General features: G+C 37.1%; 1 protein-coding gene across 1 annotated transcript in view; it reads left to right on the forward strand.

Annotated features, from left to right (window-relative positions):
* The window catches only part of CNGB3 (cyclic nucleotide gated channel subunit beta 3), a 194,714-nt gene that overhangs the window by 95,311 nt on the left and 80,899 nt on the right, over positions 1 to 18,504 (forward strand). Inside the window, exons 10-13 of the mRNA XM_007517351.1 lie at positions 5,793 to 5,843; positions 8,665 to 8,751; positions 15,838 to 15,902; positions 16,655 to 16,777. Of these exons, the coding sequence (XP_007517413.1) occupies positions 5,793 to 5,843; positions 8,665 to 8,751; positions 15,838 to 15,902; positions 16,655 to 16,777 (326 nt within the window). The remainder of the gene's footprint in view (positions 1 to 5,792; positions 5,844 to 8,664; positions 8,752 to 15,837; positions 15,903 to 16,654; positions 16,778 to 18,504) is intronic.

Here is an 18,504-nt window from a genome sequence, read left to right on the forward strand (position 1 = left end):
TATTAGAGAGCAGAAAGCTGAAATCGCTGAGCTAAGAAGGCAACTAGCTGAACAAGCTAAAACAGTATCAGAGCAGGGCAACAAAATAGATGAACTCCAGAAAGCAGTAGAGGGCAGAGAGAATAGAATCTATGAGGCTGAAGACAGAATTAGCAAGACTGAGGATGAATTAGAGACAACTAAAAAAGAAGTAAGAGATCTCAAAAAGAGATTAAGAGATGCTGAAAACAACAACAGAGTCCTATGGGATGACTTCAAAAGAAACAATATACGCATTATTGGTTTACCAGAGGAAGAAAGAGAAGGAGAGGAAGAAAGCATTCTCCAGGCCATAATAGCTGAAAATTTCTCTAGTCTAGACAACACCAAAGACATAAAGATTCAAGAAGCCCAGAGGGTCCCAAACAGAATTAACCCAGACCTAAAGACACCAAGACATGTCATACTTAGATTGGAAAGGAAGAAGGATAAAGAAAGGATCCTCAAGGCTGCAAGAGAAAAAAAAGAGTCACCTACAAAGGAAAACCCATAAGATTAGCAGCAGACTTCTCCATACAAACACTACAGGCCAGAAGAGAATGGCAAGATATCTATCGAATGCTCAATGAGAAAGGCTTTCAGCCAAGAATACTATATCCTGCTAGACTGTCATTCAGACTAGATGGAAGCATCAAAACCTTCTCAGACAAGCAACAGTTGAAGGAAGCAACCATCACCAAGCCTGCCCTGAAAGAAGTTCTGAAAGGTCTCCTATAAACAACCAGACCACCACAAATAGGACATATATCAAAACACTCTAAAACTCTACAAGAATGGCGTTAAAATATCTTCAATCTTTGATATCAATAAATGTCAATGGCCTGAATTCACCTATTAAAAGACACAGAGTAGGAAGATGGATCAGAAAACACAATCCAACAATATGTTGTCTACAGGAAACTCACCTAACCCAACAAGACAAACACAGACTTAAAGTGAAAGGATGGAAAACTATCATACAAGCCAATGGCCCACAAAAAAGGGCAGGAACAGCTATTCTCATGTCTGACATGATAGACTTTAAAATAGATAAGATTAAAAAAGATAGGAATGGACACTACTTAATGCTCAGTGGATCAGTCAATCAAGAGGACTTAATAATTATTAATATCTATGCACCCAATGAGAAGCCATCTAAATACATCAAACTTCTACTGAAAGAGCTACAGCAATATATTAACAGTAACACAATCATAGTAGGGGACTTCAACACCCCACTATCTCAACTTGACAGATCATCCAGGAAGAAAATCAGTAAAGACATAAGGGAGCTAAATGAAGAGATAAATAAACTAGAACTATTGGACGTTTTCAGAGTCATTCATCCCAAGAAACTGGAATACACATTTTACTCAAATCCACATGGATCATTCTCAAGGATAGACCATATGTTAGGCCACAAAGACAGCATCAGCCAATTCAAGAGCACTGAAATCATCCCAAGCACCTTCTCAGACCACAGTGGAATTAAACTAACACTTAACAATCAACAAAAGATTCGTAACAGTCCCAAAATGTGGAAGCTCAACAGTACACTTCTTAACAATTTCTGGGTCAAAGAGGAAATCAAGGAAGAAATCAAAATGTTTCAAGAGTTCAATGAAAATGAAGACACAAGCTATCAAAATATTTGGGACACAGCTAAAGCAGTCCTAAAAGGGAAGTTCATAGCTATACAAGCACACATTAGGAAACAAGAAAAGGCACAAATAAACAGTCTGATTGCACATCTTAAAGACCTGTAAGAAGAACAACAAAGGAATCCTAAAGCAACCAGAAGGACAGAAATCACTAAAGTTAGGGCAGAAATAAATAACATTGAGAACAGGAAAACCATACAAAAGATCAATGAAAGTAAATGTTGGTTCTTCGAAAGAGTAAACAAAATCGACAAACCTTTAGCCAGACTCGCAAAACAAAAAAGGGAGAAGAACCAAATAAATTGGATAGTAAATGAAAGAGGAGATATCACAACAGACACTGCAGAAATTCAACATATCATGCGAGGCTTCTATGAACAACTATATGCCACCAAGCTAGAGAAGCTGGAAGAAATGGACAATTTCCTAGATACCTACCAACTTCCAAAACTAAGTAAAGAGGAAGTGAATAACATGAACAGGCCCATCACAGCTAATGAAATTGAAACAGTTATGAAAAATCTTCCCCAAAATAAAAGTCCTGGACCAGATGGTTTTACAAATGAATTCTACAAAACTTTCAAAGAAGAACTAATACCTCTACTTTTAAAAGTCTTCCAGAAGATTGAAGACACTAGAATACTCCCTGCCAGCTTCTATGAAGCCGACATCACCCTGATAACAAAAGCAGACAGGGACACAACCAAAAAAGAAAACTACAGACCAATATCTCTGATGAACATAGATGCGAAAATATTGAACAAAATTCTAGCCAACCGGATACAACAGTATATCAAAAAGATTGTTCATCATGACCAAGTGGGGTTTATCCCAGGCATGCAAGGTTGGTTTAATATATGTAAATCAATCAATGTGATCCACCACATCAACAAATGCAAGACCAAAAACCACATGGTCATATCAATAGATGCAGAGAAAGCCTTTGACAAAATACAACATCCCTTTATGATCAAAACACTATAAAAAATGGGAATAGATGGAAAATTCCTGAAGATAGCGCAGTCTATATAAAGCAAACCTACAGCCAACATCATACTCAATGGTGAAAAACTGGAAGCATTTCCCCTCAGATCAGGTACTAGACAGGGCTGCCCACTATCACCATTACTATTCAACATAGTGTTGGAAGTTCTTGCCATAGCAATCAGGCAGGAGCAAGGAATTAAAGGCATACAGATTGGAAGAGAAGAAGTCAAACTCTCCTTATTTGCAGATGACATGATAGTATACATGGAAAAACCTAAGGAATCCAGCAAGAAGATTTTGGAAATCATCAGGCAATACAGTAAGGTGTTGGGCTATAAAATTAACATTCAAAAGTCAGTGGCTTTCTTCTATGCAAACACTAAGTTAGAAGAAATTGAAATCCAGAAATCAGTTCCTTTTTCTATAGCAACAAAAACAATAAAATATCTAGGAGTAAACCTAACCAAAGAAGTGAAAGACTTGTATACTGAAAATTATGAGTCACTACTCAAAGAAATTGAAAAAGACACAAAGAAGTGGAAAGATATTCCATGTTCATGGGTTGGAAGAATTAACATCATCAAAATGAATATATTACCCAGAGCCATCTACAGATTTAATGCTATCCCCATCAAGATCCCAAGCACATTTTTTAGGAGAATAGAAAAAATGCTACAAATGTTTATCTGGAACCAGAAAAGACCTAGAATTGCCAAAACAATCTTGAGAAAAAAGAACAGAACCAGAGGCATCACACTGCCAGATCTCAAACTGTATTATAGGGCCATTGTCATCAAAACTGCTTGGTACTGGAACATGAACAGACACACTGACCAGTGGAGTAGAATTGAGAGCCCAGGAATGAGGCCCCACACGTATGCACATCTAATCTTTGACAAAGGGGCCCAGACTATTACATGGGGAAAGCAGAGTCTCTTCAACAAATGGTGTTGGAAACAATGGGTTGAAACATGCAGAAGAATGAAACTGAATCACTGTATTTCACCAAATACAAAAGTAAATTCCAAGTGGATCAAGGACTTGGATGTTAGACCACAAACTATCAGATACTTAGAGGAAAATATTGGCAGAACTTTTTTCCGCATAAATTTTAAAGACATTTTCAATGAAACGAATCCAATTACAAAGAATACTAAGTCAAGTATAAACCTATGGGACTACATCAAATTAAAAAGCTTCTTCACAGCAAAAGAAACCACTACCCAAACCAAGAGACCCCTCACAGAATGGGATAAGATCTTTACATGCCATACATCAGATAAGAGTTTAATAACCAACATATATAAAGAGCTTGCCAGACTCAACAACAAGACAACAAATAACCCCATCCAAAAATGGGGGGAGGACTTGGACAGAATATTCACCACAGAAGAGATCCAAAAGGCCCACAAACACATGAAAAAATGCTCCAAGTCTCTGGTTGTCAGAGAAATGCAAATCAAGACAACAATGAGATACCACTTCACTCCTGTGAGAATGTCATACATCAGAAAAGGTAACAGCAGCAAATGCTGGAGAGGGTGTGGGGTCAAAGGAAACCTCCTGCACTGCTGGTGGGAATGTCAATTGGTCCAACCTCTGTGGAGAACAGTCTGGAGAACTCTCCAAAGGCTAGAAATGGACCTACCCTATGACCCTGCAATTCCCCTCCTGGGGATATATCCTAAGGAACCCAACACATCCATCCAAAAAGATCTGTGTACACATATGTGCTTGGCAGCACAATTTTTAATAGCCAAAACCTGGAAGCAACCCAGGTGTCCAACAACAGATGAGTGGCTGAGCAAGTTGTGGTATATATACACAATGGAATACTACTCAGCTGTAAAAAATGGTGACTTCACCATTTTCAGCCAATCTTGGATGGACCTTGAAAAAATCATGTTGAGTGAAATAAGTCAGAAACAGAAGGATGAATATGGGACGATCTCACTCTCAGGCTGAAGTTGAAAAATAAGATTAGAAAAGAAAACACAAGTCGAACCTGAAATGGAATTGGAGTATTACACCAAAGTAAAAGACTCTGGGGTGGGTGGGTGGGTGGGGAGAATACAGGTCCATGAAAGATGATGAATGACATAGTGGGGGTTGTATTGTTAAATGGGAATCTGGGGAATGTTATGCATGTACAAACTATTGTATTTACTGTTGAATGTAAAACATTAATTCCCCAATAAAGAAATAAATTATTTTAAAAAAAAAGTACTTAATGAGGCAAGTGAAGTAGAAAATGAAGTCTTATATACAACAAAATAAAGTTTAGTTGTTGTTTTCTTTGAGTCATATGATTTAACACAAACCAGAGACTGGTGGTGGGGGGGAGAACACAGGTCCAAAAAGGATGACAGAGGACCTAGTGAGGGTTGTATTGTTATGTGGAAAACTGAGAAATATTATGCATGTACAAACTATTGTATTTACTATAGAATGTAAAACATTAATCCCCCAATAAAGAAATTTTTAAAAAATAATGACTTCCTAGGTGTGACTATAAAGAGGCCACTGGTAGCTTTCACATCAGTAACCTTGATTTTAAAAAAGGAAAAAATATATATAAGTTGTTGTAAATTGCCATGAGCTAAGAAATAAGTATGAGGGAAGATATATTTAAGTGATGTAGACGACTCTTAAGAATTTTGAGTGTAAAAATCATGGCAAAGCAATAACTACAAAAATTATCAAAGGAGACAGCTTTTGACTGGGAGTACAGATCAACCTGCCAAAGCCCATGTTCAGCAGGGAAGAGATTTCAAAAGCCAGACCTTGTACCTTCTGCACCCCATAATGACCCTGGGTCCATACTCCCAGAGGGAGAAATGATAGAAAGCTATCAGGGGAGGAGATGGGATATGGAGCTCTGGTGGTGGGAACTGTACTCCTCTTATCCTATGGTCTTGTCAGTGTTTCCATTTTATATATAAATAAAAAATAAATAACAAAAAATAATAGTAATAAAGAAGACAGCCTTTGAGAATGACATAATAAGGTCATTAAAGAATAAAATTGAAAGGAACTAGTAGAGAGAAATAACTATAAATGTATTTAAAGTAAGATAATAACTGATGAAATTGACTAAAATTTATGTGAAATGTAAATATATTTCAGGTGGACACATATGAGCTAAAGAGACACTACAGGAGCTCTACAAAATTTCAGGTGAGTGAAGGGTGATTTAAAATTACAAAATTGTTCAAGTAGTCCATTACTATACTTCTCACATTAAGTTCCAAGCGTACATTGCAAAAAAAAGAAGTCTGCTTCCTTTAAGCATCAGTCTTTACAGATAAAGTTTAATTAGACAAAGGCATGTGATTTTTACTTTTTAATAACTACATGATACACTTGCTTCTATATGTGCTTAGTAATTTATCATATAGGTCTTTGCTAAGCAAACTAAGATAGTAGCAATTTGCAGAACAAAATTCTATTTTAAACACCAATAAAGGAATATGTATTTTGTCTTATTCATACAAAATTCTAACCTCCAAATCATGTGCCTATAAAAGTTAAATAGTTCAGTTTAAGAAGCCAGACATTGGTTCACTTGGTTGAGCACACATGTTAGCATACATAGAGACCCAGATCTAAGCCCCTCCCCAACCCTTTCTACCAGGGGGAAGGCTCAGGTGTGGTGAAGCTGTGCTGCAGGTGTCTCTTTCTTCTTCTATTTCCTCCTACCTTCTCACTCTCTCTGTCTCACCAAATATAATAAAAATAAAATAAGGGGCCGGGTGGTGGCACACCTGGTTGAGCACACAGGTTACAGTGCACAAGGACACAGCTTCGAGCCCCTGGTCCCCCCCTGCAGGGGGAAAGCTTCACAAGTGATGAAGTAGTGCTGTAGGTGTCTCTCTGTTTCTCTTCCTTTCTTTTTTTTAAATATTTATTTATTTATTCTCTTTTGTTGCCCTTGTTTTATTGTTGTTGTTATTGATGTTGTCATTGTTGGACAGGACAAAGAGAAATGGAGAGAGGAGGGGAAGACAAAGAGGGGGAGAGAAAGAGACACCGGCAGACTTGCTTCACCACTTGTGAAGCAACGCCTCTGCAGGTGGGGAGCCTCGAACTATGATCCTTACAAAGGTCCTTGCACTTGGCAACACGTGCGTTTAACCAGCTGCACTACCAGACTCCCCCATCTCTCTCCCTTTCTATCACCCCCATCCCTCTTGATTTCTGGTTGTCTCCATCCAATAAATAAATAAAAAGATAATTAAAGAAAAATAAAATATTTTTAAAATCTTTCAAGGGTGCCGGGCGGTAGCACACTGGGTTAAGCACACAAAGTACTAAGCACAAGGACCTGAGTAACCATCTAGTTCCAGTCCCAGACTCCCCACCTGCAGAGGGATCACTTCACAAGTGATGAAGCAGGTTTGCAGGTGTCTATATCTTCCCCCCCCCCATCTTCTCCTTCTCTCTCAATTTCTCTCTATCCTATTCAACAACAACAGCAACAACAACAACAATGATAAAAAGATGACCTCCAGGAGCAGTGGATTCATAGTATAGGCACTGAGTCCCAGCAATAATGCTGGAGGCAAAAAAAAAAAAAAAAATCTTTCAAAAGAGTTGTTTGGAATCCTGTTTCTTATTCATATAAGAAAAATAAAAAATAAGTATAAGCAACTGGGTAGATATTATTACTTCTCTCCTGCTAATAGCAATATAATCTTATTTTCATCTACAATTATTTACAAATTATCACCTGGATAAAATTACTAAGTACTTGTCAGCCATTTTGTTACTCCTCGCTCTTAGAAATAGGCAGAGATTGGGAATTACCTATAGTCATCAAAGGACAATACTTTAGTGACCTCAATTTTTCATTAAAATACAAATACAAGGCAGGAAAGATAATATAATGGCTATGCAAAAATGATTAGTATAAAAGATTTCACCACCCAAGATTTAATCCCTAGCATTACCCATAAGTCAGAGGTAAGCAGTACTTTGGTAATAGATAATAATGATAATAATTTTCCTTTAGGTGCCAAAGTGTTCTTCTTGATGACTGTGGTGATTATACTCCCTTTCAACTTTTTTTGAATCACCAAAGAATTCTCTATGTAAAATTAAAAAGTGCTAGAAAGACTCATAAATGTTCTTAATTACTTTGATGAAATATACAAAGAAAATTATTATTCTTAAAAATGAACATCGGATTCCTCATATAGTCAACCATTTGTGGCCCATGTTTCTCTGTTGTATGTCTTTTCTTTTTCCTGATTAAAGGTTTAAAATATAAGGGATGAGGGTGACCTTGTAATAAATACTTAGATATAGTTGGGGGTGGTGGACCTTTAACAGTAGAATAAAAATCACTAATCTGAAACATCTAGATATAAAAAAAAATACATCATGAAACATATACTCAATGGAGTACTACTCAACAGTTGAACAAGATTATAATGTGTCCTTTAGAAATAAATGGATGGAACTGGCAGTGATCTATAGAGTAAAATCTAATTTTGATGATATGCAATTTCTAATCCAATACTTTTAGTAATTAATTTGTTTACAGTTGCCAATCTGGTTAATTCAGACTGAAAGTGCCACATCCTTTCAATAACAAGAGGTTTTGAATTTCTGGTGCATGGTTAATTATTTCAACTCAATATTTCATGTGTGGTCTTGCAAAAACCTCTAACTTGATTTTCAGCCAAAAGCTCCATGTGTAAAACACAATTAAAATATATTTTAACATTAGCAACCTTGCCATCTCTGATGCATATATAATAGCTAGACAAAAATCCCACATTTAGTGTCTACAGAGTTATCAGATACAAGAAGATAGAAATTAAATACATTGGAAATAAACTATAAAATAGTACTTTTGTCTTTAATTTAATGTGATTTTGCATCACATGACAAATAACACAGGGTGATTGATCAAATTTTACATACATTAGTATAAGACTATCCATATCTGAAAACACATAAATGTAACATAATTGTGAATGTGTCCTCCCAACAGTTGGATGTCGCATCAGTAATTCCATTTGATGTTTTCTACCTTTTCTTTGGATTTAACCCAATATTTAGGACAAATAGGATATTAAAGGTAAGGTAATTATATTTAATAGTCTTCTTGTAAATTATAGGATATAATTATAGGATATGTTCTGCAAATCAAAAAAAGATGAAATTGTATCCTTTGGGACAAAATGGATGGGTGGAGCTGGAGGTGATTATGCTTAGAGAAATATGCAAAGAGATGAAAGACAACCATGAGATGATTTCATAGTGGAATCTAGAGATCTGGTTTACATGAACTTGCCCAAAGAATCCAAACAAAACAGAAGCAAGTAAACTGTTTATAAAACTTGTGAGAACTATGGTGGTTTTCTTTGGGAGAGTAGAGATACAAAACTTTGGTAGTGTGTATGGTATGGAACTATACATTGTATTCTTATAATCCTGCAGCGTTACTATTATTAACAAAACTATAAATAAAGAATAGTATTTTATAATAATGGAAATCTTGAAATAACATAAAGCATCCTCAGAGTATAATATTAATTTTTCCTAAGCTACTCCCACTTTGATGGGAACAATGCTTATAAATTTTAAAAATGAAGGAAGGAAAACATTGCTTCTACTAATGGAATTGGTTGCTTTTATGAAACATCAATGATGGGAATTTTTATAATCTCAGGAATGCATTTGTACTTCTAAATATAACTATAGTTAAAAATAAATCTATTGTTCTTTTGTTCTTCACCATTGTCCTTTTGTTTTTTAAGAGCCACTAAATACCTGGGGTATAGACTATAAAAGATAATTCACTTAGCTGACCTATAAGTCATCTTACCTAAAACTCTAGTGATAAAAAGCAAGCATACTTTGCATAACAAAATCTTGCACATACTTGCATGTAACTCAAAAACTCATCAACAAGGAAATAGTTAAGTAAATTATTATATGCCTAAGTATGAGAATACTTTGTAACTTTAAAATTACTAAAAGGAAGTTTTTGGAATGGTGAAATAGTTCCCTTCGATAGTGTGCTACTTTGTCATATTTACAACCTAGGTTTGAGCCCGGTCCCCACTACATGAAGACTGCACTGGATGGGAGTGGGGTGGTAGCGCAGCAGGTTAAGCACAGGTGGCACAAAGCTCAAGGACCGGCTTAAGGACCTGGGTTCGAGCCCCCCACACACACACTCCCCACCTGCAGGGGAGTCGCTTCATAGGCTGTGAAGCAGGTCTGCAGGTGTCTGTCTTTCCTCCTCTCTGTCTTCCCCTCCTCTCTCCATTTCTCTCTGTCCTATCCAACAACAACAACAACAACAATAACTACAACAATAAAACAAGGGCAACAAAAGGGGATAAATAAATAAATGAATAGAGAAAAAAAAGACTGCACTGGTGCTTTGGTGTCTCTCTTTTCCTCTCTCTCTTTCTGTCTCTATATAAAGTAAAATATAATAACATAAAGTTAAAGGAAGCTTCTTATTAAATAGAAAGATCTCTAAGATAAATTAATAAGTAAAAAAAAAACTATTTACAGAACAGTGTATAAAAATAAAAATCTGGGAGTCGGGCTGTAGTGCAGCGGGCTAAGCGCAGGTGGAGCAAAGCACAAGGACCGGCATAAGGATCCCGGTTGGAACCCCGGCTCCCCACCTGCAGGGGAGTCGCTTCACAGGCGGTGAAGCAGGTCTGCAGGTGTCTATCTTTCTCTCCTCCTCTCTGTCTTCCCCTCCCTCTTTCCATTTCTCTCTGTCCTATCCAACAACGACAACAACAATAATAACTACAACAATAAAACAACAAGGGCAACAAAAGGGAATAAATAAAATAAATATTAAAAAAAGAAAAAAAAAGATTCATTTGCTGCTAAAAAAATCTTACATTTTAAAAAAAATCCCAGTTTTCTGTATTTCCATGAATACTGGAAAATTGTAAATTTTAATAATAATGGTGATTTGATCTGGAGAACTGAAAAAGGAGAAATAATTAGATGGATAGAGGCAGTAGTAAGAGCAAGACTTCTGAAAGTGTTTTATATTGGTTTTAAGCAGTGTGAATATATTGCCTATTCAAAAAGATTGCAAGACATAAATATTTTATAACTCACAGTTTCACTGAGTTCCTAAAAAAATCTGGAGAGTCAGGATGTGAAATTTCATGTAAATCTTTAGCAAACGCAATAATAGCTTGTATTTCCATCCTTTTATTTTTTTGCCTCCAGGGTTATTGTTGGGGATTAGTGCTGGTACTATGAATCCACTGAGGCTGATGGGTGGTCATTTTTCTTTTTTTTTTTTCTATTAGATATTAAGGGCAGAGAGAAATTAAGAGAGGACAGGAAGATCGAGGGAGCGCAAGAGAGACACCTGCAAGCCTGCTTCACTGCTGATGAAGTAGACTTCCTGCAGGTGGGAAGTGGGGCTTGAACCTGGTAATATGGGTCCTTGCACTTAGTAATACGTGCACTAACCCCCAGCCCCCAAAGACAACCTTCTTAAAAGAAAACCAAAGATTTCTTAGATTAGAACATGGGTAGATCCTGATGATGGTAGATGTAACAAGTATTGCAACAACTACTGTGTGCACACACTTAGGGCTATAAGCTACACATTGTCTCATTCATTCCTCCCAACAACTTCAGGTTAGAGATGAGGGAAATGAACATTACTAGGGTGAAAATAAAAATTTGCCAAGCCACATTACTAGTGAGTATAGTATCAGTAGATTCTATCTTTTCTTTTTACTTATTTTTCTGACTCACCTGTCTTTAGTCAGTTTGACAAATAAATCTCAGGCAAAAAAGACTTTTCATCCTCGACTTTACCAAATCTGAAGGAACTTTAGCCAATATTGTTAGACATCCAAGACAATGGTAGAGACCTCTGGTTTGGTGATGGACTATGATTCTAGACGGAAGCAGGATTTAACAATCCAAACAGTTGGTGAATTTTAATCTCACAAATTTATAGGAAGCTTAAAGGGATTCCCTACTCAGAGATAAATAACTATCAGGTAAACTCGAGTTTCTATGGATTTAGAAATTTTTCTGGTATTACATTGAAAGTTATAAAATGCCAACTTGTCAGCCTATCTCTATATCTTTAAGGTATCCCAAAACATATCACATCCCATATCTATAATCATCCTCTATATTCAGTAGGCTTATTTATTTTTTCATGAGTGCTTTAACAGTAATTTACAAGATAATAGGAGCAAAGTTGCACTCCACACCCATCACCAAAGTTCCATGCCCTAAACCTGCCCCCAGCAATAACCACAACATTTTCAAGTTCTTACAGATGAATTGACTATTTTTTCAAGTTCAACTGCTGAGTGTCTGTACATTGAGCACCTGTCCCATAATTTCTTTCTCCAGTCATGTTTATGAGCACTTAGGTTGCTTCCATATTTTGGCTACTGTGAATGATGTAGCTATATAGAGAGGTGCATTTGTCCCTCTGAATTACTGTTTTCATATCTTCTGGATAAATGTCAGTAGACTTTTATAAATATAGAAGATTTGAGGGCACGGAGAGGGGGGTAGCGCACCGGGTTAAGCTCATAGAGTGCGAAACTCAAGAACCGGTGTAAGGATCCCGTTTCCAGTGCCCGGTACGAGCTCCCAGCTCCACTACCTGCAAGGGAGTCACTTCACAAGCAGTGAAGCAGGTCTGCAGGTGTCTGTCTCTCCCCCCCTCTCTGTCTTCCCCTCTTCTCTCAATTTCTCTCTGTCCTATCCATCAACAACAATAACAGCAACAACAACAATGGGAAGAAAAAAAAAAAAACATGCTACCAGGAGCAGTGGATTCGTAGTGCAGGCACCAAGCCCCAGAGATAACCATGGAAGCAAAATAAATAAATAAATAAAATTCTAAAGTTAATATTGATTTTCTTTCCAGAGAGAGAATGAGAGAGGTGGGAGGGTAGTATCACATCTGGTTGAGCTCACATGTTACAATGAGCAAGGATCTGGGTTTGAGCTGATAGTTCCCACCTGCAGGAGGAAAACTTTCCAAGTGATGAAGCAGGTTTGCAGATGTCTCTCTGTCCCTCTCCCTCTCTGTCTCTCTTTCCCCTCTCAGTTTCCGGCTGTCTCTATCCAATAATAAATAAAGGTAATTTAAAAAAATGTTTGAAGAGAGAGAAACAATGACCACAGCTCAACTCTGGCATATGACCATATGGTGGTGCTGAAATTGAAGCTAGAATCTCTGGGGTTTCAGGTAGGCACGTCCTATGCTCTACGACAATCTCTTGGTCTTTAACAATTAAATGTATTAGCTCAGTGTCAGGAGATGGCACAATGAAAGAGTGATGGGCTTGCATGTGTGAGGTCCTGAATTGAATTGCTGGTGCCATACATGCCTGAGTGATACTCGCTCCCTCTCTCTCTCTCTCTCTCTCCCCCCCTTTCCCTTCCTCTTCAGTAAGCACATCTTTTGAAAGGTAAATATATTAAACCATATACACAGGCAACTCATTTTGGAGGAATATTTTTCTGCAGTCAGATGCTCTGTCCCTGAGCTATACCCCCGCCCCCGGCGAATGTTTTTCTATTGTCCTTATTTTGCAGATGAGAAATCCAAAGAACAGAAATATTACATTAAAAAAAAAATTCCAAGGTCACAACTAGTGAATTTTCAGGACAACATTGGTATTTGGCTCTGAATTTCATGCTCTCACTCCTTTGTTACAGTGTCTACAGCAATAAAGAGGAAATTGGAGATAGTCCATTATGGATTAAGAGTTGAGACAGGAGAAGTGGTAAGGGGAGGTGGGCACTTAAGCACACACAGTTCAAAGCACAAGGTCCCACACAAGGACCCCAGTTTGAGTCCCCACTCCCCACCTGTAGGAGGCCACCTCACAGAGGATGAAGTAGGTCTGCAGGTGTCTTTCTCTCTCCCTGTCTTCCCTTCCCCTTTCGATTTCTCTCCGTCCTATTTAAAAAGTAAAAATAAAATGGCCACAGGAGCAGTGGGTTGGTGGTGCAGGCACAGAGCCCCAACGATAACCCTGGAGGAAATAAAGAAAAAAAAATAGATGTTTATAAAAACAAACCAACAAACCTTGAGTCAAAGAGCAAGTTCATTTTTGATTAACCGCATATGAACTCAATGTATTTGGTTTGGTTTTTGGTCATCACTGGGGCTTCACTAGTTCAGGCAGACTCTTTTTTTCTCTATTGGGGAGATTAATGGATTACAGTCAACAGTAAAATACAGTAGTTTGTACATGGGTAACATTTCTCATTTTTCCACATAACAATCTAACCCCCTTCTGGGTCCTCCTCGGCCTGGCAGATCTTTTTATTTTTAGAAAGAAAGAGATAGAGATAGATAAAAAGATACCACAGCAAAGAAGCTTCTCTCACTGCAGTGGAGAGGGGCAGGACTTGAACCTTGGTCACAGCAATGACAAAACAATTTACTGTATTTTTGAATGATGTAAAGAACCTAGCCAAGGCTAATACCTTCTGGACTTTTTTTTATTTTTAACTGGAGATTGAATCCAGGGTCACATTTATGTAGGTTATTGCTTTTTTTTTTTCTTCTTTTATTAAGTTATTTGGGTTACTACTTAGTCATGCTTCTAGTTCTTTTCTATACTTATTTTTAATTATTTCTTTGATTTATGTGCTTATTTTGTGACATTGGGGGTCTCATGAATGCATGGTTTCACTGCTTCTGAGTAGACATTTTATCTTTAAAAAAAAATCAGATTAAGAGGGGAGCAAAAAACAGCATTGAAACTTCCTGAGGTGAGAGAAAGAGAGAGACCACAGAACTGCTGCTCCATTTTTTGTGGTACCATGGATCAAATTTAAAACTTCTGTCACTGGCTTTCAGTTTTGTTGAAATAAGTACATATTTGGCCGTCAAAATAGGTCTCATGGATTATGTGCTGCATTGTCATGTGTGATGCAGGTTTGTGTCTGGCCCACACTGCATTGAAGGAAGTTTTGGTGCTGTGGTTTCTTTCACTCTCTCTTTCACCCTCTACCACTCGGTCTTTATCAAAAAATTTGAAAAGAAATAAGTACATATTTAATTCAACTTGCTGGAAATTAATGCTAGTATGGAGCAAAAGACCTAACACTTTACAATTTCAATGTGTCATATTATTTTCCTGTTGTGTTTGTAGACGAGTATGATCCTTAATTATTATAAAATAGAATTCTACTACATGCCTTAAATAGAAAAATAAAACAAATGTTTTACATTTGATTCTCAATAAGCATTGCAAATAAAATAATCTAGAGAGTAGAAATACAATAAAGCAAGGAAGTTTGTTATTATGTTAAACTGTACTACCATAAAGTATATATACACAATGGAATACTTACTACTCAGCTATTAAAAATGATGAAGTCACCTTCTTCACCCCATATTTTTTAATTATTTATTTATTCCCTTTTGTTGCCCTTGTTGTTTTATTATTGTAGTTATTATTGTGGTTATTGATGTCGTTGTTGGATAGGACAGAGAGAAATAAAGAGAGGAGAGGAAGACAGAGAGGGGGAGAGAAAGAAGAGAGACTTGCTTTACCGATTGTGAAGCAACTCCCCTGCAGGTAGGGAGCCAGTGGCTCGAACCGAGAACCTTAGGCCAATCCTTGCACTTTACACCACCTAAGCTTAACTGGCTGTGCTACCCTTCACCCCATCTTGAATGGAGCTTGAAGGAATCATATTAAGTGAGTTAAGCCAGAAAGCATGGGATGATCTCACTCACTCCCAGGCAGAACTTAAGAAATAATACAGAGAGAAGAAACACAAAGTAAAACTTGGAATGGTTTGATGTTTTGCACCAAAGCAGGGATTCTGGGGAAGGAGGATAGGTAAAGGGAGGCAGTCTTTGAGGTCCTAGCACAGGATAATGGAAAAAGACCTAGGTTGGGGCTGAGAGTGTTTTGTAGACACCTATTATGATGAGATGAAAAATTGTACCCATGTGCCAACAACTGTACTACAAGCCACTAGCCTCCCAGTAAAACTAAACAAATTAATTAATTAAAAGAAAAGAAAATAGCCTTAGAATGTGCTAGATTTTAAAGACAAACTAATAAAATTATGTTCAGAAACAAAATATCATTTTATATTGTTCTATTTAAGTAGATGTAACTAAGACTAACATACTTTTGGGTTTCTCTGCTTCTTTCTTGCATAGTACAATTCATTTTTTGAGTTTAATCATCACCTAGAGTCGATAATGAAAAAGGCATATATTTACAGGTAAAGTATAACTCAGTATATTTAAAGAGTGGGAGGGAAAGTAATGGTATAAAAGTATAACATTTTAGACAGCATGTGGGAAGAATGTGATCTCCTTGCTCAAATAAAGAGATAATTTCTGATTGGGGACTACAAAAAAAATCTAAGGCTATATTCTAAAACTGATTTGAATAGTTCAAAGTGAGATAAAAATGAGAAAATCATATTAAATTTTAGAAGAACACAGGACTTAAAAAAAAAAAAAAGACTAATTACCTGCTTCAGTCTTAACAAGTTCAGATAGATGTGTTCTCTCTCAAGTTGATGACACTACCCTCATGACAATTCATTCCACTCTGAATTTCATTCAGTTGCTGTTCTGATCTTCACCTGTACAGAGACCTCTAGTCACAGTTAATCGTACCATAAAGTCCCATGAGGTTTTCAGAGATATCCTGTTAAATCAGGATGGCAAATTTTATTGTACTCAAAGCAGAGAGGTGACCCTTGAGACGTGTCTTTCAGAAAGTTGACTCACACCATCTGTGAAAAGAGAGGAAGATTTTTTTTACACGCTGTCAGTCCCAGTCAAGACACTGTGGTCAGAAAACCTGTGGTGACACCATCACTTTATACTGTACTAATGAAAGTTAACAATTCACAAATGTAAAGTAAGGAGGCTCAGTAGAAGCCTTAAGGAAAAGAAAAGTGTTAAAATAGGCTGTATTCTAGAAACAACATGAGTCTTACTTTGCATTTATTCTCCTTGACAGAGTCATTCGAACAACTGGATATTTGCTGTTTACTCTACACATTAATGCCTGTATTTATTACTGGGCTTCAGACTATGAAGGAATTGGCACTACTGGCTGGGTATATAATGGTGAAGGAAACCAGTAAGTTTTAATTTTTTAAATAATTCTTTTAACTTTCTACTTCAGTGCTGCACCTTTTTTTTTTCCCTCCAGGGTTATTGCTGGGCTCCATGCCTGCACCATGAATCCACCGCTCCTGGAGGCCATCTTTTCCCCCTTCTGCTGCCCTTGTTGCTGTAGCCTCATTGTGGTCACCACTATTGCCATTGTTGATGTTGTTCGTTGTTGGATAGGACAGAGAGAAATAGAGAGAGGAGGGGAAGACGGGAAGAGAAAGACAGACACCTGCAGACCTGCTTCACCGCCTGCGAAGAGAGTCCCCTGCAGGTGGGGAGCCAGGAGCTCGAACCGGGATCCTTACGCCGGTCCTTGCACTCTGCGTCACATGCGCTTAACCCACTGCGCCACCGCCCGACCCCCAGATGTTTCTTTAAGATTAAGTTTTTGAAAATATGTCAGAATCCATTAATAGAGAGTAAGAACTATGTAGTAGGTAAGTTGTTTGTTTGTTTTAAGTGAAATGAGTAGGAGAAAATAGAACAGAAAATGTCAGGGCCCGTTACACATAGTTGAGGCATGCACATGTGCTTGTCTGTCCATCCACCTTGGGTTGACCTGGGAAAAGTTTTCCTTTATTTAGATCAAGCTCAAAAGTATGAAAGCTTCTGCTTTAGACAATGAATGGTAAGGTAACCTTTAATAACTCCAATGCTACTTGTTAGTAATCAACAATGTTAATTATTTGGAGGGCAGGTGCAGTGGCTAATTGGTTTAACTCTGAAGGATTTTATGAGTTTATGAGTCAGCTATCACCACTAACTCAATTAAACACTTAGAAAGTTACAAGCATCATAAATTTAACTTGACAATTAGATATGCACATATCCTTGGAATAAAAAAATGGAAGGTAATTTTTTAAATGTGCAGCAGAGCCAGAACTCAATAATGACAGCTAAATTGTTTAGTAGTGAAATTTCTTTTGGGTAGATATAGGGGTCTGGCTTTAAGCAGATTTCTCTAACTTTTTGCTCCAGTGAAATGACATTGAGTATATTGCAAGGCAATGTTCTTAATGGAAAAGAGCAGGTCCCCAGCATTACTTTGAAGCATAGCTCAGAGAGGTCTCAGGAAGGAAAGCAATTATGTAAAAGAGCAAAGAGAGCCAACATACCTCATAAAATTACACAGTTCCTAGAGTAGGGGCTGCATGGGGGATTATAACATTTCTTAAAACTTTTCACAAAGCTGACTTAAAAGTTGGAAGTCTCACAAACTGGTAACATGCACACATACTTTCACATAGAGAATAAAAATGAGACATAGGAAGAAAGAGGGAGAAATCGACCCCTGAAATATTTACTAGCAAATCTATAAGGAATTATCTTTAAAATCTGAAATTACTTAAGTGTATATTTTCTTAAATGTAACTAATTTATTAAGTAAAACACTCTTTAATATAAGTAACTAATGAATTGAGTAAAACAATAACCATATTGACTATCACCTAAAAGTGAGCATTCGATCTTATATTAATAGTTGCCTGAGATGGATGACTCTCTTTATCAAGTTAGCGAAATAATATAGGATTGCATCAGAATTAGCTTCTAGAAAAAAGTAGAACTCTTTCTCTTGTCTGACTACCACTCTGCAGCTTACCCAGGGAATATGTTATTTCCATTGCCTAGCACGTTGTCAACTCAACTAAATTTATCTATTAAATCTTTTTTCTTTAAATGATATGTTTTTAA

The sequence above is a fragment of the Erinaceus europaeus genome, chromosome 1 (genome assembly GCF_950295315.1).
Source record: "Erinaceus europaeus chromosome 1, mEriEur2.1, whole genome shotgun sequence".
Lineage (NCBI taxonomy): Eukaryota > Metazoa > Chordata > Mammalia > Eulipotyphla > Erinaceidae > Erinaceus > Erinaceus europaeus.